The sequence below is a fragment of the Agelaius phoeniceus genome, chromosome 12 (genome assembly GCF_051311805.1).
Source record: "Agelaius phoeniceus isolate bAgePho1 chromosome 12, bAgePho1.hap1, whole genome shotgun sequence".
Taxonomy (NCBI): Eukaryota; Metazoa; Chordata; class Aves; order Passeriformes; family Icteridae; genus Agelaius; species Agelaius phoeniceus.
In genome coordinates this window covers 2,675,985-2,698,336 of record NC_135276.1, presented here as the reverse complement: position 1 = coordinate 2,698,336, position 22,352 = coordinate 2,675,985, and the positions used below count along the sequence as shown (strand labels likewise).

At 50.3% G+C, this 22,352-nt stretch overlaps 1 protein-coding gene across 1 annotated transcript in view; it reads left to right on the top strand.

Moving 5' to 3' along the window:
- Positions 1–2,038: 2,038 nt before the first annotated feature.
- Positions 2,039–22,352, top strand: part of LOC129125588 (hydrocephalus-inducing protein homolog) — a 66,094-nt gene continuing 45,780 nt past the window's right edge. The window contains exons 1-11 of the mRNA XM_077185205.1: positions 2,039–2,059; positions 3,610–3,729; positions 5,516–5,650; positions 7,052–7,251; positions 10,721–10,839; positions 12,061–12,265; positions 15,068–15,260; positions 16,256–16,355; positions 17,532–17,650; positions 18,807–19,030; positions 20,972–21,039. Of these exons, the coding sequence (XP_077041320.1) occupies positions 2,039–2,059; positions 3,610–3,729; positions 5,516–5,650; positions 7,052–7,251; positions 10,721–10,839; positions 12,061–12,265; positions 15,068–15,260; positions 16,256–16,355; positions 17,532–17,650; positions 18,807–19,030; positions 20,972–21,039 (1,504 nt within the window). The remainder of the gene's footprint in view (positions 2,060–3,609; positions 3,730–5,515; positions 5,651–7,051; positions 7,252–10,720; positions 10,840–12,060; positions 12,266–15,067; positions 15,261–16,255; positions 16,356–17,531; positions 17,651–18,806; positions 19,031–20,971; positions 21,040–22,352) is intronic.

Here is a 22,352-nt window from a genome sequence, read left to right as displayed (position 1 = left end):
GGTTCACTCAAGCTATTTTTAAGTAATATTTAAGCTACAGCTTTCTCCGTTCAAACTATTATTAATGTTCAGCTATTCAGCTCCAGGTTTCAGTATGATCCATCTTTGAATTGCACAAAGTAGCCAGATAGGTCAAATAAAGTCCAACTAGAGGCCTAAAAATATTAGCTACTTATGCCAAACAAGCACTCAACTACTTTCAAATAATATAACATTTTTAGCACCAGTATATGCCTTGAATCTGCCATGAATTGGGTTCTGGATTTTCAGAGTTCCATTGTTGCTCTTTACAGTTTTGTTGAGGCATTGTCGCTCATCTGCGACATCATCCCTTGAAAATGGAGTCTGGGTTGCCAAAGACACCAACACCTCGTCTTTTGTCCCGGGAAATGCTGAAATCTTTTACTGTAAGTACCCACTGGAAACTCTGCTGGTGTCCCTGCTCTCCCTGCCCCTGTTGTCCAGCAGTGCTGTGAAGCTGCAGAGCCCCTCCCCAGCCCTCTGTGCCATGCTCCTGTTGCTGGGGCTGTCCTGGTGCAGTAGGGAACACTGTGGGATGTGTCAGGGACAGCCCAGCGCCTTGCCTGGCTGTGCCAGCAGAGCCAAGTGAAACCAATGTACAGCTGAAGCCCTCAGCATGGGCTTCTTTCCTTCCCCTTTGCCACAGCAATTCCTTCTGTCAGGCTGGGCACTCACCTGTGCTGCTCTGACCAAGCTGCCCTTGGGCACCTGGGCATGTGAGGGGGAAAGCTCAAACTCTGCCCAAAGCCTTGAGAGCCACGGCTGGTCCCAGCTGGAAGAGCTTCCAAAGCAGCTGTTCTCTCCCAGCTCCTGGGTGGGCACAGATGCAGCCCTGCAGGCAGCACTGGAGCCAGGGCCACAAAGGTCCCTTGCTGTCTGCAGCTCACTTGACTGAAGATGCCCCACTGCTGAGGCTCTGCCAAGGACATCCCTCTGTTTTCTTCTGTGGAGGGCTCTGTCAGCCCAGACAGAGAAAACAATTAACAGGGAGAACTAAAACCTGGACACATTCCTGTGCACCTCACTCTAGGTACAACTTTGTTTTCTTGCATCTCTTGGACTCAGCCAGCAGCGATATCTCCTTGCTGTGAGTTCTGAGTGTTGTGCAGGGCTGGAGTTCAGGCAGCTCTGAGAGCTCCTCCCCATTCTCTGGAAAGGTCACTGCCTCAATCCAATGAAACATAAGAGGAAACAAATGCCCAAAGAGCAGAATCCCCAACCATGTCCCATCCAGTCACAGAGAAGCTCATGGGACACAGCCATGTGGCTGGAGTATGTGTATTGCACTCTGTCTTATTAATTGACTGATGCTAAGTATTTCAGCAGGAGACTTCCAGGGCTTCCAGAACTGTGCTAGTGGCTGTGATCACAAATTATTCATCAGTGCCACTTGTTCAAGACAAACCTTTCTGAACAAGCACATCTCTGAGGCTCTAGCTGGTGTATTTTTGCCTTTCAGCTGCTTCCCTCTAAGTTCCTGAGGGAGAAGTTTCTCAGCACGAAGAAGGAGGCCAGCCCTGGGAAGAATATTCTGCCCAGAATTGGCCCGTTTCTAGACAGGAGTGAGACTCGTCGAAAGGTAGCCTTTTCCTGCTCTTTTCCTTTCTGTTTAACAGGAAGTTTGAAGAGGGTGTGTGCTTGTGACAGGCTTGCCTCCAGCAAAATACCTCAGTGTCCAGGTCCTGTTGTCATTGCAAACTGCTGGGAGTGGTGGACGGGGAGTCCTGATCTGCACTAAGCCAACACAAATGACCTCTGCTAAAGCTGCTGGGGTGTGCTGGAGTGTAGCTGCCATTGCTAACAGAGGGAAGGCTGGAGACACAAAGGCACAACATTGCCATTTGCCATTCTCCTGCTGAAGGAGCCACCTCTTGCTTTGGTGTGGTCACCATTAAATGCTTGGGGTCATGGGATTCCCTCCAGAGTGGCAGCGTTGGCCTTTGAAGGCCGAGGACCTGCAGGAATTACTTCAGATTTAACAAAATGAATTAATTGCATTAATATTTGAGTTGGAACAATGTGCTGGGACCTGGACGGGGTATTGGATTTTGCAGGCTGCCAGATGTACAGGGGACTGGCCCTGGGCAGAGGGGAATGGATGTGCTTTATCTGGATCAGTGTCTACTCAGAGGTGTGTTTAAAGCTGCTTTTCTGGCAGGACTGGCTCAGTAGAAAGCACAGTCCAAAGGGGTAGGTGACCGAGGTGGGCTGTTGAGCAGGAAATTGGCCCCAAGAGACACAGAACACAATCCAGGTTAAGGATTGTCCTGGAGAGGGGCCTTGGGAACACCTCAGGGAAGGGCACAGCTCAGGGACAGTGTGCTGCAGCCACTCCCTTCAGCAGAATGTGTCTGCTGTGAAGTCACAGAGGAGACCTGCTTGCATCTCTGCAGTGACAGCAGTGTGGCTGGAGAAGGCAGACAAAGCAGGGCAGAGTTTTCTCCAAGCAATGTCTCTGCTCCAGAAGCATTTGCTGTTGTTGCTTCATCATTCCAGATGTGCCTCTACAATGGCATTAAATAAGATAGCAATAATTACTAGAAAGCACCCATTTAAAACACATGGAAAAAGGAGATAGCAGCTCTACTTTTACCCAAGTCGCTGAGAAAATAACTGAACCTTATCCTCATTCAGCATTCACCTCATTTGTCTTTTTATTTTTGCCTTTCCCTCTGTTTGAAACGCACTAATTTTTAAGTACAATGAAAGGGGACAAAATCATCGAAGCAAAAGAAAATGGTTTATTAGTAACAATTCAGCTGAGCCGGGCGTGTCTCCCTCCCCGAGAGCCAAGCACACACACACACCCTCTGAAAAAAGGGCAATCTTTGTATCCCCTTTGTACCCGGCTGGGGCGGCCCCTGTGCCCTTTGCCATTGGATGGGTGCTCAGGAGCTTCCATTCTCTACTGACCACCAACTTTTCTGTCCCCTCCCCTGTCATCCTCCTTCCTTTTGGTGAGGTCTTCAACCCTGTCCCTCTCACTGTGACACTCAACAAACCAACCTGAACAAATCCAAACCACAAACAACACACAGAACCACCAAATTCCATTCTTTTGCTTCATAACCTTTTGGCTTCAGCCAAATGTCAGCTCATCTCTCACACCTCCTAGTCTAGTACTGTAATCTTCTTACTGATGTCTAAGTTCTAGAGCAAAAAAGGTATTTGCAGTTGTGTGGGCCTCGGTTTCCCTGTCTCAGAGTAAAGGACAAACCAAAATTGTTTCCCATGGAGTCTCCTGCAAATTCATGGGTTTTACTTACTCCAGGAGTGCTCAGTCAGTGCCCCAGAGCTCTGTGACCACATGGGCACAGGGCTGTGCCTAAAATAAGTGCTGCCTGGCATTCTGGAGAAAGAAACCTGGAGAAATCCATGCCAAAAGAGCAGCTTGGCTTGAGCCAGCTCTGTGTGGCCCAGGAGCTCTGGATCAGCTCAGAGCAGAGGTGGGTGAGCCACTGTTTGCCCAGTGTGGGCTGGGCAGGCTGGCTCCCCCAGAGTCTGTACTTCATGGGGATCAGTGGAAGGGATCCTGCATGAACCTTCCTCCCAGCAGCTGAAGCTCTCCCTGCTCTCTCTCCTCTCCAGCTGTCGTTAGCTGCCCAGAAACAGAGCTCGTTTCAGGTTTCCCCACCAGAGATGGTGTTTCAGAGCACCGTTGCTCATGAGGTTTATGAGATGGCGCTGTCTCTCATTAATAAGAACAAGGTAAGTGCTGGCACCCGGAGCTTTAACACTGTGCTGGAAGAGGAGAGTGCTGTCATTCCCCCAGTGTACAGCAAAGCAAGTTCTCTGCTGCAGCACATGCAGAAGAAAATGCCTCAGTACCTTTGTTCTGCAAGATGATGGAAATCTTCCTGTGCTGGGAATTGTCCCCTGATTTTGGCCATGTGTTGATGGTGTCTATCCCAAAGGAGTTTCCTTCTCTGGAAAGCTCTGCATTGATAAGAATGTTGAGGGCTGTACAGTTCTTACCTGCTCTCATGCTTTGCCTTGAGTCTATACCACACCCTGTGTCTCCTTGGTTAATCTTGGCTCCTGGTAGGAATCTCTGCCTTTCTCAGCCAGTTTGGCTCCCTTTGTGCAGCTCACAGTCAGCTCAGGGGCTGAGTCTTCTGCACTTTATGCTGGAATCACTTCTCATTAATGGCATTGACACTGCAGGAACCGTGTTCTGAAAGAGCCCTGCAATCAGACTGATGGAGCAGAAGCAGTGAGAGGCCTTTAGGTGCCACTTGAGGCTCCTGCTCAGCTTCATCCAGCTCTGCTCAGCTTTTCCAAAAGCAACACGGTGCTCTGCTTTCCCTTTGGAGAACCACAGCACATCCAAAGCCATGTGCTCCTGGAGGTTTCCACCTTCACATGAAATAATTGTGATTGTTTTGGAGTTTCCCAAGAGAGCTGAGAGGGAAAAGGTTGAAAAATGTCAGCAGTTGTGTTCCACTGTAAAGAGGACAACTGAAACCATTTGAATTTCAGTCAGGGAAACATTTTCTCAAGTGAGGCTTGTGCCAAGAGTGGGCTGGTGGGAAGAGACAGGAGGGAGGCCAAATCATCTGGTTTAGACTTTTGGAAAGCATTTAAGTGCTCAGGGGTTGATGATATCAGTGTGCTAGAAAATGCATGTGTGCTGTGTCTGTGAATCCCAGAGGGCAGCACCTGGCCTGCTGGCTGCAGGCAGGAATGCCCAGCAGCCCAGCTTGCCTGCACAGGCAGCAAGAAGCCCTGGAGAGCCAAGATTGGCTTTAATACTGGAGCCACACTGTCACTCAGTGCTGGTCATGTTTCTCCAGGCAGAAAATGCCTTTGAAGCCCAGAGTCAATAGGCACAGCCTGTCTGTGTTTCTGTCACTTTTGGCAAGCTGATTGCTTTCATGGTTTTATGATTCCTCCTTGCTGCTTTACTGCCCATTTAAATTCTCTTTGTCATCTCCTTGTTTTAGGGATGGTCTTGCTGTGTTCCTTCTTTTGCTTTTCAGATTTGATTTTATTCCCAGTAAGGCCACAGTGTTTGGTCTCCTCTCTTGCTGCTCTGCCTGCCTGACTGTATCCCCACAAGATCCCTACCCAAACCTGATCTGCTAGAAGGGAATTTCTTCCATCCCCCAGGATAATGTACTGGTTTGCTTTCAGGTAGCACATTCCCCCTCTGGACCATGACAACTTCATGGCTGTGTGCAGGCAGAAGCCAGCAGGTTTTTTGGCCTTGTTGAATATGCAGATGACTTGGTTCAGGTGCTCTGTCTCCATCCTGCTGGTGCTGAGCTGCTGGGCCCTTCCTTCCCAGCAGGCACTGCCCTGCTGGCCCTGGCCAAAATGCTGGAGCCAGACAGGAGGGATTCAAGCTCAGCCTTGTGAATGATGTGCCTGTGCCTGCACAGCTGAAAGTGCTTTGGGAAAGGGGCCAGGGAGGGATGTCAGCAGGGCACGGACAGGTCTCCTCTGGTCCTGTTTCCACAAGTGGCAAAATCATCATTTGGTGTCTTTGCTGCAGTTTCCTCAGGTGGTGAAGATCTCCATGGAGAGCTCCCCTTACTTCCAGCTCATGAGCTCCAACGACGCGTACCGTGTCGTGCTGCCGGGCGCCACCGTCCCTGTGCGCGTCCGCTTCAGCCCCGACGAGAGCAAGGTGAGGCTGCAGGAGCCAAAACACACAATGATCTCCACAGCCATTGTTTTCCCTGCACTCTGCTCCAGCCCATTGCATGCTGTGAGCTGGGCTCCAGGCCCTGGGCAGGCAGCCTGCAGCCAGTCACACCTTGGCACTGCTGGCAGGCACTGCAGCCAGGCCTGACAGGCTCTGCTTCCCCTCCCTGCACATCCCTGAGCATTGCCAGGGGAAGATGCACAGGGAACAGGATGAAAAGGACAGAGGGCTGTTGATAGATGTTCAGCCATCTCTAGGTCCAGTGGAAGGGGTTTCATTATTATGGAAAACAGCAGAGGAACAAAGAGGTCAGGGAGCTTTCCTCCTTCCTGACTGCCAACAGCTTCCCTGCCTCACCTGGGCTGGAGCAAAGACGGTGCTTTTTCAGCCCCTCTGTTCTGCAGCCTTGCAGCTGTGCTGTCCCAGAGCACAGGTGACCATGGCACAGCTGCAGGGGCAGGGCAGAGGATGTGCTGTGCCCGTGAGCCCAGCCTGGCACAGGCACACTGGGCTCTGGGTGCCCTTGGTCAGCAGGAGGTTGCTGAGCTGCAGGGGACTTGGACACCTGCCTGAAGGAGCTCGTGTAGGGCAGGTACAAGCTGCAGGCAGAGCTGTGGGCCCAGAGCCTGTGGCAGTGGCACTGCTGGGGCTCTGTCTTCATGCCTGTCACTGTGCTTGCTCTGTCAGCTGGCACCCATTCCGTGCCAAAGGTGCTTTTGTGGGGAGGTTTGCACAGCAGTGCTGAGGCCCTGGCAAGTCTGATCTCAGTGCTGGCATCTGGAGGCTTGTTCATACGGAAGGGTTTAGGACATGGCATGGAAGGGAGGAAGCCTTGCAGGCAAACAAAGAGAGGCCCTTTCCAACAGCATCCTGCTGCCTCTTAGCACTGTTCTTCTCCTGACTTGTTGGAGAGGCAAAGTTAGAGGGGAGTTCTGAGCCAACTGATGTTTCTGCACCAGGCCAGAGGTGCAGGATCTCTTTGGATGCAGCTGTTTTCTCATCTTCCTTTTGCTGCTTAGAGTCAGTTTAACACTTTGTCCTATTCTCAGACAGTGAGAATATAGAAACCTAAAGAGCAATGTCCTGTGTTCCCTAGCTCCATGTTCCTTAGAAGGGACTTAGGAACTATTTAACATCTTTAAAGTTTAGAGTAAAAATTATGGTGGCCTAGGGTATGGGTATGACCCAAGTGACACAAGAGCTGAATGCCACAGAGACAGGCTTTGCAAAGTGCACTGGTGTCTTTAAAATGTGACATATTAGTAGAACTTAGTGTTCATTTTAGGGTGCAATAGGTAAATTGATGCCCTTGAAGGGTTATAGGAAATGGTTTTTGTTCTGCCATGGGGATGGCACTACATGTCCTGTGCTCTTTTCCTGCAGGATTATTGCCATGAGTTCGTCTGCATCACTGCCAGGGAAAGGATAGTTGTGCCAATTCGGGCCATCGGTGCCCGAGCTGTGCTGGACCTCCCTGCCCAGCTGGACTTCTCAGAGTGTCCAGTCAAGGTCAGCACCCAGAAGACTCTGCTGATCTGCAACACTGGTAACCTGGAAGCTCGTTACCAGCTGAGCACCCAGAGGTGAGGCAGCTCATCTGTCCTTGTGCAAAACACCTTTGGGTGATAGCAGAGTTGGGAAAGAGCAGCAAAAGGAGCCAGAGCATTGCAGCTGCTGCCCTGCAGCCTGGCTGGAAGTGAGCAGCGTGGATGGCATCTGCTCTTGCTTTCAGTGGCCTTTGAGCTTTCTCTGTCCCAGATTTCCTGGAGGCTGCTGGAACATGTTGGTAGCTGGCTTGCACCCTGCTGAGCACCAGCAGCTTCTGAAATGCTTCCTCAGCACTGTCAGCCAAAGAGAGCCATTCTCTGGGACACCATAGGCATGGGGCTTTCCAGTGGTCCTCTCATGAGATGCCCAAATGAGCTGTGCTGCAGGCAGCCAGTGCAGTTCCTGTTACTTAAAGCTGATCTGATTACCCTTGTCAGCTGAGGGCCTCAGTCACCTCTTCTGTTCCATGATGAACCTTTGAGAGACAGTTTAAGATTTCAAACAGATGATTTAAATCTCTGAATAAGGTTGTGCCCCTTTCATTGAGATTTCTTTTTAAATACTCCGAAGTTCCTGTGTTTCTGCTGTTTTTTGTTTTTGTTTTGTGTTAAATGTTTGCCAAAAGATCATGAACTCTTCATTGGGAACTTTGATGATGGTCGAGCTCCTCTAATGCCTCTCCATATACCACATGCCCACAGGTACATGCACAGGTGTATAGGAAATAGGAGACATTTAGTGACTATGTGAAAAGCAATTGGGCTGATTTAGAAGATAAAAGTATATCTTTTGCTGGAGGGGACCTCTGGAAATCATCTGAGCACACACACTGCTCAAAGCAAGACCAGTGTCTGGGGATTGCAAGGTGCCATTGGGAGATCTGGACCTGTCTTTAGATGCCACACAAGGAAACAAACATACCAATGGACCTAGTTAAAAAGCAGAAGAAAACAGCCTATTAAAACCCCCTCCATCCCTTATCTTTTCTGCCTGTCAAGTGCAGTAGTGATTCATTGAGAGGATGGATCTAAGAGGATGAGAACTATCTTAAGGAACAGCTCACAATTATCAGATAAAAGGCCAAAATTTAGCTTGCTGGCCCCATCTCTTGGCAGTGGCTTTCATTTGGTTCTTACAGTGTCAGGGATGTCTCCTTCACAGCTCTTCTATCTGTGGGCTCAGGGAACAGCTTAGTGATGTTGACTGAAATTCAGAGGAGTTAAGTTCAGTTAAGTCCTGCTACAGCAGGAACAGAGGAGTCTGGTGAGTACAGCCCAGGGATGCAGGACATGCAGGGGCTGATTTGCATTCAGTTTTTCAGTCCTGACAACTGAGTCCTGGACTTGGCTGGATCCTCTTCTCCTGATAATTTGAAAATATGAAGATACCTTCTTTCTCAGGCAACCCCTGAAGTCACCCCCAGGAATGTTATTCCCATCCTGCCATCTGAGGGCAGGAGCATGGGAGCATGTAACATGGGGCAGCAGTGGGAAGGGAATGGAACAGAAGGTAGTGCTGAAGCCTGGCCAGGGCTTCCCCTAAGTGGCAGCTTCTCTGTTCTGATGAAATTTCTGGCAAAAGACTAAGAGAAGAATGCTGTGCCTTGCCCCCAGCAGGCACTGATCCCCCCGAGCCCCAGCAGGGACCTGCAGCAGTGCTGGCATCAGCCCCGGGGCAGGTGCAGGAGCCCGTGCACTGATCTGGCTCTGGGGCTGCTGGGGCCTTGTCTTTTCTCCCCTCCCTCCAAAGTCTCATGCCCAGCACATGAACATTGCTGGCCCAAGGCTTCTCCATCAGCCAGTGATGGTCTCACCAGTGGGAATGGGAACAGCTCAGCCCATCATTGCAGCAAGAGGTCCTGAATGAGCTGAACCTGAAGCAAGTTCATCAGCTGTCACTACTGACATGAACAAAGTTCAGCTTGCCAGATGCTCTCTTTGTTTTTGTGTGTGATGCCTTCATCACCAAAGTCCCCAGAAGACACTTTTAGTGACAGATTGACCAGCAGCAAAGCACCAAGGCCAGGGCTGTAGAAGAGCACAAAGCCCAGCAGCTGCTGGGCACAAGCACATTTCCCCTGAGCTCTCCCTGAGCATCAAAGCACAGAGTCTTGTGCTTGTCAGGCAAGAGCTGTTTACCTGGTGGCCAATCCTGATTGCTCCTGGTAAATCCAAAGTGCAGCAACACATCTGCATAATTATTTCCAACACATTGCACAGAGTTTCTCTGCTGGGCCAAGCAAACAATTACCAGCCTGCATGACAGCCCAGAGTCCCAGACTACATTGCTGGTAAACACACAGAAACCTCCTGTTCTGCTCCCTTGATGTGCTCCTGCTCATGGTGCTTCATTTAGCTGGGATTGGATCCTTCAGACTGTAAATGGCATCCTCCTTTTGGGTCTTGTTTCCATGTCACTGTATTCCTCTAATCTGCTGCTGGTGTTGGTGCTTGGCACCAGTTGATGGCAGATGGGAACTGACTCTGTCAGTTTATCATCCCCGTGTAAAACTTTCATACCTTCTCTCTGTGAGTTCTCACGGGCAGCTCCTCACAACACTGACTCCTTTTCTCTTTCTTCCTCATGGCCAGCTGACTCCTTCCTGTCCCTCACAGCACATACTAACCCTTACTGTCCCCACAGAACTACCTGACCCTTACTCTTCCCAGCACAGCTGAAAAACTCCAACTCTCCTCTCCACCAGCTAATCCACTCTTTTATAACACCCATCGTTATTGCACCATCCTTACTGGACACAGCAGTGACCTATTAAGGGCAAGGCTGTTCTTACTCTTTGGTAATTAGTACAGCTGCAACTCCTCAGGGGTGAGATTGCCTCCTGCACTATCTCTATTCTCTTACAATCCATCCTCCCACAATCTGCACTCTATTTGCACTCTTTTAGAGTTTTGACTGCTCCTTTTCTTAGAGCAGCTTTCATTGAAATGCTGATAAAATGTGCCTTTTTTAGGCTAAATCGGGATGTTTTCAAGGTAAAATAAACCAAAGAACTACACTGCAAAATCAACAGTAACCATTCCTTGGTCTTTAAGGAAAAGTTCCTTCTCCCTGTCTGATTCCTAGGCTGTAATCTCCCAGGACAGGTAGTGCTCTAACATTTGCATCTCTTGAGGTTTATAGGCAGCAGGATAAGAGAAATTCCTGAGGCAGTCAGTGTCAACTTGTGCACGCAGATAGCTCTGAACCCTCTCTGTGCTCTTCACCAACCATTCTCTGATGGGATTGCTGGCAGTGGGACCCTTGAGCCTCATTGCAGAGAGCTGGATGCAGAGTATGGGGGAGCTGAGGTCATTTTACCCCCAGGATCTTGTGAGGGCTGGATCTCCTCAGCAGTGGCTGTTTCTGACCCTGTCTGTTCTGTCTTCTGCTGCCTGTGCTTGGTTTGCTCCCTGCTTGCCCAAGGGAGCTGCAGGGAGCTGCAGTGCAGCAGGAATCTCCTGGCCAGGTGTCCCCCCAGCCCTGATCCCTCTCTTTGTGTTGCAGTCCTTTCTCCGTGGTGCCGGCCACAGGAACTCTGGGTGCTGGGGACACCGTGCAGGTGACAGTGACATTTCACCCGCTGACCAACGGTGACCATTGCAGCCTCCTGAGCTGCAACACAGGTGAGTGCTGGGCCCTGCAGGGGCTCCACATGGCTCCCTGCTGTCCCATCCCCTGCATTCCCTCTAGAGGTGCCTCCCTGTTCAGCTTTACCCCAAAGCAAACTGAGAACTCCTTGGTGTTTGGGGAGTTGATAAAACCCCCTCTAACAGGGGATTTTTGGACTCCTGTTTTGCTGGGAGTTGCTGAGTGGAGGAAGGAGGAACCCTAATTCTCCACTCCATAGACCATGTGGCTATGCCTGGGTGAAGTTTTATTTGATTCCTGGACAATGCTGTATGAGAGGTGTGAGGTTTCCATCAGACTCTCTCCAATGCAATGGATTTCTTGCACACCTCTGTCCCATATGCTGCTTCTCCACTGGCTTGTCACAGACCCTTTTTCTATGTTGCCCTCTACACATAAATGTAGTTTCTGTCTAATAACATTTTCAGGCCCTCGAGTTCCTGGTCAGTGACAAGTCAAGACAAAGTTTTCCTCATCCCCATTTCCCAGGCTGTTCATGTTGTTACAAACCTCTCACATCTGTCTCCCATTTGATTTCTAGACTGAGGAATCCCATTCAGTCTTCATAAAGAAGCTGCTCTGTACTTATTAATCTTTCCTTTGTCCCTTTTTTATTTAATTTGAAATGCTTGGTTTTTGAGATCAGAACAATATAAAATATTTCAAGACTGTTGTGGCTGTGGGTTTGGAAAGGGAAATGATGATTTTCATGGTGCTCATTTTGTAGTGGTTTGTCATATTGCAGAGCCAGGCTGGTTGTGTTTCCTCACCTGTGTCCCCTCCTGCTGTGGGCTGTCACTTCACTTGTTCCTCTGGGCCTCCTTTTGCTGCCCACCTGCCCCCAGGCATATTTGCTGGTCAGCAAGAAGGGATCCAAGGCATCAGGAGAGACAGGAGTCTTGTGGGCAAGGCAGGGCTGAACAGGGCTGCTCTGAGTGAGTCACCAGAGCACATCTGACAAATTTCCCTGCCCATACCATCACCTTGGGGCCAAATGTCCACAAACACACTCAGAAATAAGGTGTTTAAGGAGCTGCCCAGGACATCCCCACGCTCTACACACAGAGCTGTCAGGATGTGACAAATGGACTGATCCACAGAATTGCTAACACAGCTAAAAGCTGTGACACCTTCTTCTGTGCCCTGTGGTTTGCTCTGTTCCTTGTGCTTCCATCAGCCAGTGAGCTGAGCAAAGACTCCCCTTTGCTTTGTTCCAGGTGAAGAAAGAATCCACACAAAGCTCCACGGAGAAGCTGTAGATGTCAACGTTGGGTTGAGCACAAATTCTGTGGAGGCTGACAAGACTTTCATCACCATGTCAAGCCACAGAACCCTGTTCATTGATAACAGGAGTAACATCACAGCCCACTTCCAGTGGAAGGCTTTTCCTACTGTGGAAGATGAGAATAAAGAGAAGAGGAGGTTGGTTTGAAAGATACATTTCAGTGAGATATATGGCCCAAGACTAAAACTGACGTGTGGCCTCAGGGGGGTGTTGGTGCTTTGGAATGGTTTAGGCCAAGTAACCCATGCCTGGCACTGGGGTGTGTGTCCCTGGGCTTCAGGAGCTCAGCACTCAGCATTCCAGTTCCATTTATACTCCAACCAGGAATGGCGTTTTGGGAAGGAAAGGTTGATTGCAATGACTGGATTTCCTCAAGTTCTGATTGGGCTTTTGCCTCTCTAATCTTCCTACATGACCATTCTTAAACAATTCCTGAGTTGCTAGCCCCTCTTTCCAAAGGTGATACACCCTCTTTTTTTCCCTTAGTTCTTCAAGAGCTCCTTGCCCATCCAGGCTGGTTGTCTTCCCCATCAGCTTGTCTTTCAGCACAAAGGGACAGTTTGTTCCTGTGTCTTCAAGACTTCTTTCTTGAAGTATCTCCATTCTTCCTGGACCCCTTTGTTTTTAAGGGCTGTTTCCCAGGGCACTCTCCAAATCAGTCTCTTGAACAGGCCAAAGTCTGCCCTCCAGAAGTCCAGTGTTGAAGTTTTGTTGATTCCCCTCCTTGTTTCACCAAATATTGAGAACTTGATTATTTCACGGTCACTGTATCCCAGACAGTAGTGAAGAGATCACTACTAGTTCATTTAGGGAACTAAATTCCCTAATTCATCATTAGGGAATCTCCTGGTGATATCCAGTACCTGGACTCCAGGGAGGTAGCACACTTCCCTGTGGAATGGATCTGGTCAATCTACAGGGCCCTCAGTTCCCCTTAGAAGGGAGTCACCTACTACCACTACCCTTCTTCTTAGTACTTGAGGCTGTGATCTGTTTGAGAGACCAAGTGCAACTGGGACACTCTCCAGACAGAATTTTTTCTTTAGTGTCATCTGCCTGACCCTCTGGAGCCAGGGCCCCATACATAGTCTGTCAGGGCACCTGGGCAGGTGATGGGGGTCAGGACAGAATTTTATTACCTCCCCAGCAGAGACCCATTTCCATTCCCCACTGTCTCTTAGGTCTCCTCCTTCCGCCTGCTCACAAGATGGGCAGGGCTCCTCTGGTTCCTGCTGAGCTTCTCTCAGGGTTGGATGGGAGTAACTCCACCAGTTTATTTCTTTTTCACTCTCCCTAATGCTCCTCAGCCTTTCCACTTCTTCCTTAAGCTCTGTCACCAGACAGAGCAGATCATTCACCTGCTCACACCACACGCAGGTGTCTTTGCATATCCTCTGATATTAACACCAGGCTCAGAGCCTCCCTACAGCCAGGGGCCTGGACAGCTGCATCCTTCCTGGGGGTTCTCTTTGAGTTAGTGCACTCCTGCTGGCAGCAGCAGCAGCAGCAATGGCTTTTCATCATTTGCAAACCATTGCTAGGAAAAAAAAAAAGGCAGAAAGAAGAAAAAAAAGAAAGAAAAAAAAAGGCAAGCACCTCACAACCAGCCAATAGACACAACCCACTACACAAGGAGAATGGGTCACTGCACCCTTTCTGCTCAGCCAGGCAAAACCTGAAAAACTGCTTGGCCAAAACTGCCCTGGCAAGCCCCTGTTTGCTGTGGGCCAGATCACTTGCACTCCCCAGAGCCATTTGAAATTGCCTGCAAAGGACCAGGAGAGCGACCCTTGCCCGCTTGAATGGCTGGTGAGAGGGTCCTTTAGTGCCCTGGGCTTCTTGGTTTTCCACTGTTCTCTATCTCCTTACACAGTGTTTGACTTCCATACAAGCTCTGTGTGTTAAAAGAAAATCCCATGACCTTCTCTGGCTACTTCCCTGGGCTGTTTATTTCCATTTTTTCCCACTTGCCTGCTTCAGCCTGGACCCCAGGTGATCCACTTTCTCTTCAGAAGCAACTACATTTCCCCAAAGTAAACTTCAACCTGGTTTTGGTTTTGTGGGGTTTCTTCCAATTATATTTGGTTTTATGACAGTTTGTGTCCTAGACTGTCACCAGGACATGTTGTTCTTCCTTACTTCTGGTCACTGGAATGGTTTTAGCTCCAAGGCCACTGTCCTGCTGTCAGAGAAGCTTTTGAGATCTCAGAGCAAAGAGGACTTTTTATGAGAGGAGATAGTGCAGGATCCTTTTCCTTTCAGGACATTCTACTGCCATGCACTGGGATGGGACCCAAAAAGCTCTGGATCATGAAACTCCAGGAGTTTGCTGTCTCCCTCCTGCACAACAAAGTCCCTTCCCCTCTCAGAGCCTCTGTTTTCATGCATATAAAACCTTGATGTCACTGAAGGGATTCGGTGCCTGAATTCATCAGTTTCCTTTGGAAGTGCTCTGGGATGCTCTTGTGAAAGGCAGAGTAGGGAACAGGGCAGGTCCAAAATGGAAGAAAGAAAGAGTGATGCTGGTAACACGTAGCTGCAAGCCAGCTTCATCTTTCCTTGCCAGGGAAGTTCTGCTCCATCATCTTTTATCTGCTTCCCCCAAGCAGCTCAGTGGTAGGAAAAGCCACTGGAAGTGGCAGGTGGATTCTCCCTCAGTTTTGGCAGAGGCTTTGAGCCAGGAGGTTCTCTTGAGGGCTGCTGGCTTTGGAAACCTCTGCTGAGCTTGCAAGTGTGGAGTAAAACTCCCTGCTGTGCCAGTGAACAGCAAGTTATCCTCTGATCCATGTGGGACCCTCGTGGCTTGGGCTCAGCCCTTGCTGGGGAGCTGCTGCTGCTGCTCCTCCCCAGGTGCTTTGCTCTCCTGCACTCCCACTTCTCTCTGCAAATCTGTGGCTCATGAAACCATCTGCTGGCCTTGTCTCTCCCTGGGGCTGCAGGCAGCGTCCTTTGCTGCACCCACCGAGTGAGGCGAGGCTGGAAAAATTCACGGAGGAGAAAAAAATGGAGAAGGAGAAGGGCTCTTATGAAGATCGCAGTGCCCTCCTGAGCAGCATGGTCCAGGAGAAGATGGCAAAGGTGCAAGAAGACTCCATGCTGTTCTCCGATGACATTTTTTTCATTGAGCCAATGGTAAGTGATAGCTGAGAACCTCATTTTCTTCCTCCTCCTCCTCCTCCTTTCTGGAACGGCTGCAGAGCTCCCTGCTCAAAGCATTTGTGCCCTGCAGGCTCAAGGCAGGGCTGGGAGCCTGACACAGCCCAGCTCTGCTGCCAGGCTGGAGCTCAAGGCCCTGTGTGCGTGTCCTTGCAGTGTCACAGGGAGCAGTTCTTGTAGGCAGGGGCTCCCCCTACATGTGGGGCTCAGCAGAGGCTGTTGGAGCACTGCCAGCTCACACACCGACCTGAGGCTTGCAATGGTTCCCTGGCAAAAGGAGGCCAAATTCAGCCCAAGGTTAATGACAGAAATGCCAATCCCCTCCTGTGAGCACGCCTTGCACTGTTTCTGAGTGTCCCTTTCAATGTCATCTGTGAGCCTGGACACAAGGGTGCAAGGTTGAAATGGGCCTTTGGAGTTCTCCTGCACACAGGGACAGAAAATCTTTTCCTTTTCTGGTGATGCAAGCAAACTGCCACGTGCTCCCATCAGCCAGAGCCCTGATTCTGAGTACTGGCATTGGGAGAGATGATGAATGCCTGGTGTCTGCACGGAGAAAAATCCCTTCTCATCTTGCAGTAAAGCCCAGAATAATGCCAACCTCTGCTTTCTTTCAAAACAGGTTAAACTAGTATTTTTATTTCCAAGGAAGGGATCATCTTCTCTTCTTGGTTACTCCTATGGCCCATCTAAGGCCAAGTGCACAGTGGCAGTTACATCCCATGTAGCTGACAGCAGCATGATGGGACCAAGAGCTTGTGTCAGAGCAGCAGGAATCTTGTGGAGAGTGGCAGCTGATCAGCTGAGCATTGAGAGCTTCCAGCGCTGTGTTGAGCTGGGTTTGGAGGCTTTCCTTGGCTCCTTGTGTTGTTCACTCATCATTGATGCTCAATCAAGGCTTACAGGACTGTGGTTAAAAACAAGAAACATGAATTTGAAGAGCAATGTTTTGCTGTCTCTTTCTGTTGTAGGAGGGAGAAATTGGGCCCAATTGTTCGGCTGAAATCAAGGTGACCTTCAAACCCCTAGAGGCACTGGGGTACCAAAGTATGGCTTACTGCAACATCTCAGGTACAGCTCCTGTCCTCTGCTTCTCTCACCCACAGTGAGGCCATGGTGCAAGCCTGGGCTCCTGTGTAACTGCTGGGAAGAGTCCCTGGTCAGCAGGGCAGTGCTGGCACATCCCCCCTGGCCCTGCAGCTTCCAGGGAGTCTCCTGTGCTAGGCCAGGGCTCAGAATGCTGTGTCTGGGTTACCAATCCCAGAACAGCCCAGGCAGTGCAGGGAGAGGTTTTCATGCCATGGCTTTGCCAGCATTTCCTCAAAGGCCAAAGAGCTCCAGAGCAGAGCACCTTTAGTAAACAAGCACTAAGCCCCTCTAGACACCTCCAGTATGTGTCCATTTGACATGGATCCATCATCAGGCAGCAGGAGCTGAATTGTAAATGTGCTCCCTGAGCCTGGATCACCTCCCACTGCCCAAAGGTGGCTGAGCCCCACTGAGCCCAGGCTGGTTGTAGAAGGAGCACCCTTGGCCAGCACTTGCTTCTGTCCCTGTGTGGGAATTGTCACCTTGCAACTCAGTCTGTGGAAATAGAACACAGTGCTGAGTGTCAGAAGTTGAGGACTTTGGCAACAAAGTCATGTGCTACTGGGCCAGGTAGTTTGGCAATTGCTGCCTGGCAATTTGCTCTTTATGAGCTTTGTGCCTTCACTGAATGGATTTCAAAGCTTCTCTAAGGGCATGGAAAAGAAACCACAGAGTTACAGTATGTTCAGGATGGAATGGACCTTCAAGATCAAATAGTCCCCTCCCACTAGATCAGGTAGCTCTAAGCCCCATCCAGCCTGGCTTTGAACACTTTCAGGGCTGGAGCCTCACCCCTGGGGAATCTGCCCCAGTGTCTCACCACCCCCACAGTAAAAAATTTCTTCCTAATATCTAACCTAAATTTCCTTTCTTTCAATTTATACCCATTATGCCTTGGCCTGTCGCTACAGGACATCAGAGATCTTTTAAACTCAGCAGACTGGTGGTTAAAATTGGAAAGCAGCCCAAGGAATGGGTTAGAAATTAGAAGTCAGCCCCAAGGGATATCTCCTGAGGGAAAAGAAGGGCCTATATCTTCTCCTGAAGCATCAGGAGGTAGTTGCATCCAGCTCAGAGTCAGGGACTAGCACTGAGGCAGCCTGGAAAATCCAGTGTGACAGAGGCAATGATTGTACTGCAATGGACATCTCTCCCCAGGCCGTGAGAGCAGGCTGCCCTTGCACCTCAGAGGGGAAGGCCAAGGACCCTTGATTGAAGTCAGCTCTCCTACACTGAACCTTGGGAATGTTCTTGTCAACACCCCCCATGTCTCTAAGGTGAGCAGCAGGGCTTGGGATGGATCCTGATGGCTCCTGAGGCAGCAGCAAGCCTGGTGGAGCTGTGGAATTGCTGCCAGCCTGGGCACTTGTGAGCAGGGAATATTTGATGCACTGCTCAAACCTGGGGGGTCAGAAACGTGTGTCTGTTGTTCCTGAAGCTCCAGTCCCTGCTTTTGGGCAGCCTTCCTTAGGGATCAGCTGGGAGGGTTCCTGCAAAACAACCCCTTGGGCCATGAAACCAGCACTGGCTCCAAAAGCTGCATGTTCAGAGGCTTTTGTGGCAGTGCCAGACACAAGGCACCTTTGGACTGGGCTCTGCAGAAGCAGCTGCAACAAACTGGCTGCCTTTGAGCTTCAGCCCACTGCAAACAGCTTCCAGTCAAGTGTCCCTGCTTATTGCTGAAGTCACAGGAAATCCATCCAGCCTCCTGGCTCAGTGCTGGCCATTGCAAAGGGCTTGGGAGTTCTCTCCTTTGCTGACCTGTCCCTCACCACACTTTGGCCTTGGTGCATCTCTGATCCTAGAAAGAGAAAAGTGCTCCTGGGAATAAAGCAAAGGAGTTTTCTACCTATTTGCCTCTCCCTCCAGAAAAAAAAAATAATCAAGGGAGAGTAACTGAAGAGGTAGAAAATGAGGCTCTACATCATGCCAGACACTTTCAAAAGCTTGGCTGTGGAAGGGAAAGACACACTGAGTTTTCTTACCAAAAGATGATGCTGTCTACACATTTTGATGCTGATGGCTCATAATCAATGTATTGTTTTCATGGTATGGGAAAGGTGAATGAGTAGATGGTGCTGTTGGAGCTGTGCTCACTGGGGCAGCAGCAGCTCTGGGGTGATTCACTTTGCAGCTGCAATCAGCCCACGTTGCTCTCAGGGCCAGCTCCCAATGAGCTTGGTGCTACTGAGCAGAGGTGCACTGCTCTGTGTCCATGGGATAAGCCCAGGGTGACTGCAGGTCTGTGGAGTTGCCACTGCTCTGCATGAAAACCCAAAGGCAGAACTTGTCCTGTTGTATCTTTTGACTTCTGCCATTCAGCAGCACAAAGCATCTTCTGCCTTTGCTGGGTGTTCATTGCATCATTAGCCAAGAACTCACAAGAAGGGAAGGTTCCACATGTATTTCCATTTTTATTTCTTGCTGCTGCAGGTGAAGCTGATAAACCAAGGAGTTCTTGATGGTCCCTTCACCTACATCCCTTCAACCACAGATGTAGGCTCCCTCTTCAAGTTTGAGCCCGAGGAGGGCATCATTGCAGCAGGTGGGAGCCAGACTCTTCAGATCTCCTTCCATAGCACCGTGCTGGGGAGCTTTGAGGAGGAGTTCCAGTTCAGTGTGGCTGGATCTCCTATGCCTGCTGTCCTGACCATCAAGTAAGGACCCTGGCAGCTGGGTGGGCACATCTGTGGCTGTCTCTGGGACATCTCCCACTTACCTAATTTTGGGGTTGAGCAGAGAAAAAAGGTGTTTCCTGAGGTCCTAATCTTTGCTGTGATCCTGGCATTACCTTAGTGTGAGGATGCCTTCTGCCCTCTGTGGTGCCTGGCAGCTGGAATGACTCCTCCCTGCAGGGATCTCCCTGTGCCTTGGGCCATGGCCGGCAGTGGGATGGATCAGCTTTGGGCAGCAGCTGCTCTGGGATGTCCCAGCTGAACACCCAGCAAGGCCCCCAGGGCTTTGCAGATGGGCCAGCCTGGGTGATTCTGCCCCAGCAGCAGTGTTTGTAAAAACTTGTGTTAATAATCCATGCTAGATGGGCAGCAGCAGCCTCAGCTCAGCTCTCATGGCCATGCTGTGGGGCACAAACCGTGCTCCCAGCTCCTGTGCACAGAGTGCTCTGGTGCCTCCTTTGCACAGCCAGCAAAGGGCTGATGTGGGAGTCAGGGAACTGTGCAGCAGGAACTGTGCCAAGGACTGGGGCACCATCCCACTGGGGCTGGTGCCATGGCAGGAGACAATCCTGGCCCAGCCAAAGGGAGAAGGGCTGATCATAGGGGAGGCAGAGCTCAGTCCTCAGCACCACAGCAGTGTGAGGCCTTGTCCCTGCCAGCCTGAGCCAGGTGCTGCTTGGATATTGCAGTGGAAGCAGGAGAGCTGATGCTGGCTGCTCTGCAGCTTTGGAGCTGGGCTGCTGCTCTTGGGGGGCACTGGCTCAAGGCAGTAAAGAAATGAAAACAATCTGCAGTCTATTATACCAATGAGATAAGGGAAATGGATTAAAAAGAACAAGGAAGTTACTCCTTAGCAAGAGAAAAGTGGTGAGTAGGTGTGCCCATAGTGGAGAAACAATGATGCTGGCTTTGTTTTTGGAGGAAAAGTGCTGCTTTTTTCTTTTGGAAATCAAGAGGGAACCTTTCACCATCAAAGAATTGATTCTCCTCTGTCCCTCCCCCAAAGTGGTCATGGGGTGTTTCTGCATAAGCAGCTTTCTCCTGGAGCAAGGGCAGGTGTCTCTTGTTGAGATGTGCAGAGCAGAGCCAGGGGCAGTCCTGTGAATACAACACAAGGCCCAGGTCACTGCTCCTTGATTTGGAACCAAAAGGCAGAGTGGGCATTGATTGGCATCAACCATGAAATCAACTCATGAGTGTTTATTTATGAGTGCAGCTTCAAGTGCTGATTTCAGTGGATGTTGGTGACTTTTAAGGTGTGTGTCTGCTGAGTTCAAGGCCAGGGGAGGTGCTGTGCTAGATTCAGGACAGCCTTGTTTGCTTGTTGAAGCTCTTGCTCTTGGCTGTGCCAGCTGGGGCACTGCTGACAAGCTGGTCCTTTCCTCTAGGATTCATCTGTCCCCTGGATAGAACTGTTGCTGCTCTTTCCAGAGGATGTTTGGGAATGCCCTGGATTTGTGTCTCAGAACTGTGTCTGTAATGATTGTGTGGGTCAAACTCTGCTGAGAAAGCTCCTCCATGGGAACAGCAGTTGCAACTAAGAAGGAGCAAAGCAGGGAACCTGTGGCTGGCAGGGCTGCTTACAGAAGCTTGTGGGGACACCTTGATGTCCATCCCATTGCAGATGGGGAAACTGAGGCACGGAGCCATGTCTGGGTGTGTGTTCAGGGTCCTTCATGGGACCCCCAGCAACCCGGGGGCTTCTCCTGCCTGCCCTGTGCCCAAAGCCCATCAGGGGCTGTTGGCTGCTGCCACTTGGCTTCAGCTGCCTCCTGTGCACAGGGCCCTGTGCTGAGCACACGGTGCTGTGTTGGTTGGAAACCCAGGGTGCCCTGAGCCCAGGTTTTGTGCCCTGAGCCACGACGGCCAGACCTTTGTAATTCCTTTAACCGAGCCCTTTCCTGCTCTGTCCTCGGCCTCCAGGGGCAGCGTCACTGCACCGAGTTTAGAGTTCGATGTCGATGAGATCAACTTCGGTGAAATCTCCTTTGGTGAGTGTTGCCTGAGCTGGGACACAGCGTCAGGGATCTGTGCCTTCCAACAGAAAAGCATCCCTCACTCCTGGTCTGCCCCAGCAGCCTCTTCAGGCTGTGAACTGCAGGGCTGCTGCTGCTGCCTCGGGGGGCATTTTGCCATTGTGAGATCCAATGGAAGCAAGGAATAGAAAGTCAGTATTTTCTGGTGTCTCTGTGCTGCTTGAAAAGACAGATGTCTGCCAAGGAAGGTGGGAATCTTCCTGCGATGGAAAGAGGACCCCCTCCCTTCAAATTATTATACTTTTGAAATTACAGGGCTTCCAGGCAAAAAAATATGGGAAAAGGAATAACAGTTCTTTCCTAGAATATATCAGGACAGCACAACCAAGAACACAATAACAGAAGTTTCCAACCCACCAAGTAGTGTTTATCCCCTTTGGCGTAGTTGTGATCAAAGGCAGGAGGAGCTGTGGAGATCTCAGAAAAGCCCACCCCCAGGGCAAAAAGCCCCCAAAACTCCTGTTCCCCTTCCCAGACCAAGAGGAATATTCACTATGAAGCCTAAACCCACATTAATGAAGTTCATAAACTTTTTAAGAAAACTAATTGCCTTTCCTGAGCTGCTTCTTCCCCACCCTGCATCACCACGGAGGCACTTGTCAAGTTGCCTTTTGAATAAATGAAAGAAGAAAGGCAACAGATGGAAATATGGTTCTGAAACAGGAGATTCACCCTACTTAATCCGATTTCATTCCTGAAGTCTCTTCAGCTGAAGGCAGCTGTTGTATCTTTGCTTCTTTTCAACTGTTGACTGTTGTCTGCATGTGCTGGCCTCAGTCTCATTTGAGGTTTTGACATCTGGGTTTGTCCTTTTTGTGCCTCTCTTGCCTCCCTGCTGGAGTCCCTGCTGGAGCTGGCAGTGGTCACTTGGATGGGCACAGAGAAGCTCTGGGCGGCAGCTGCTGTTGTTTTTTCTCCCCATCTGTGTTCCAGTGACTCTTGGTGAAGAGGCCTGGGGAGAAGTCTCCTCCCCACAGAGCTGCCAGCCCAGCCAGATGTGCACTGCAGAGCAGGCTGTGGCTGCTCTGTGGGCTCTGCAGGACATCCCCACCATGAGTGGCTGTATCTCTGGCTTTGCAGGATGGAAAGCAAATCTCAGAGCTAGAGTGGGGTAAACCCCTGCAGGCAGCAATCACAGTGAGCAACATGGCTGTGATATCCCCGTTTGTTGGCTGAGGTGGGACCTGGTTCCTAATTGCTGATCTCAAAGCAAGGCTGGGGTGTGCCCCCAGTTGAGTGGGCTCTGAGCTGTCACGTGCTCAGTCTGT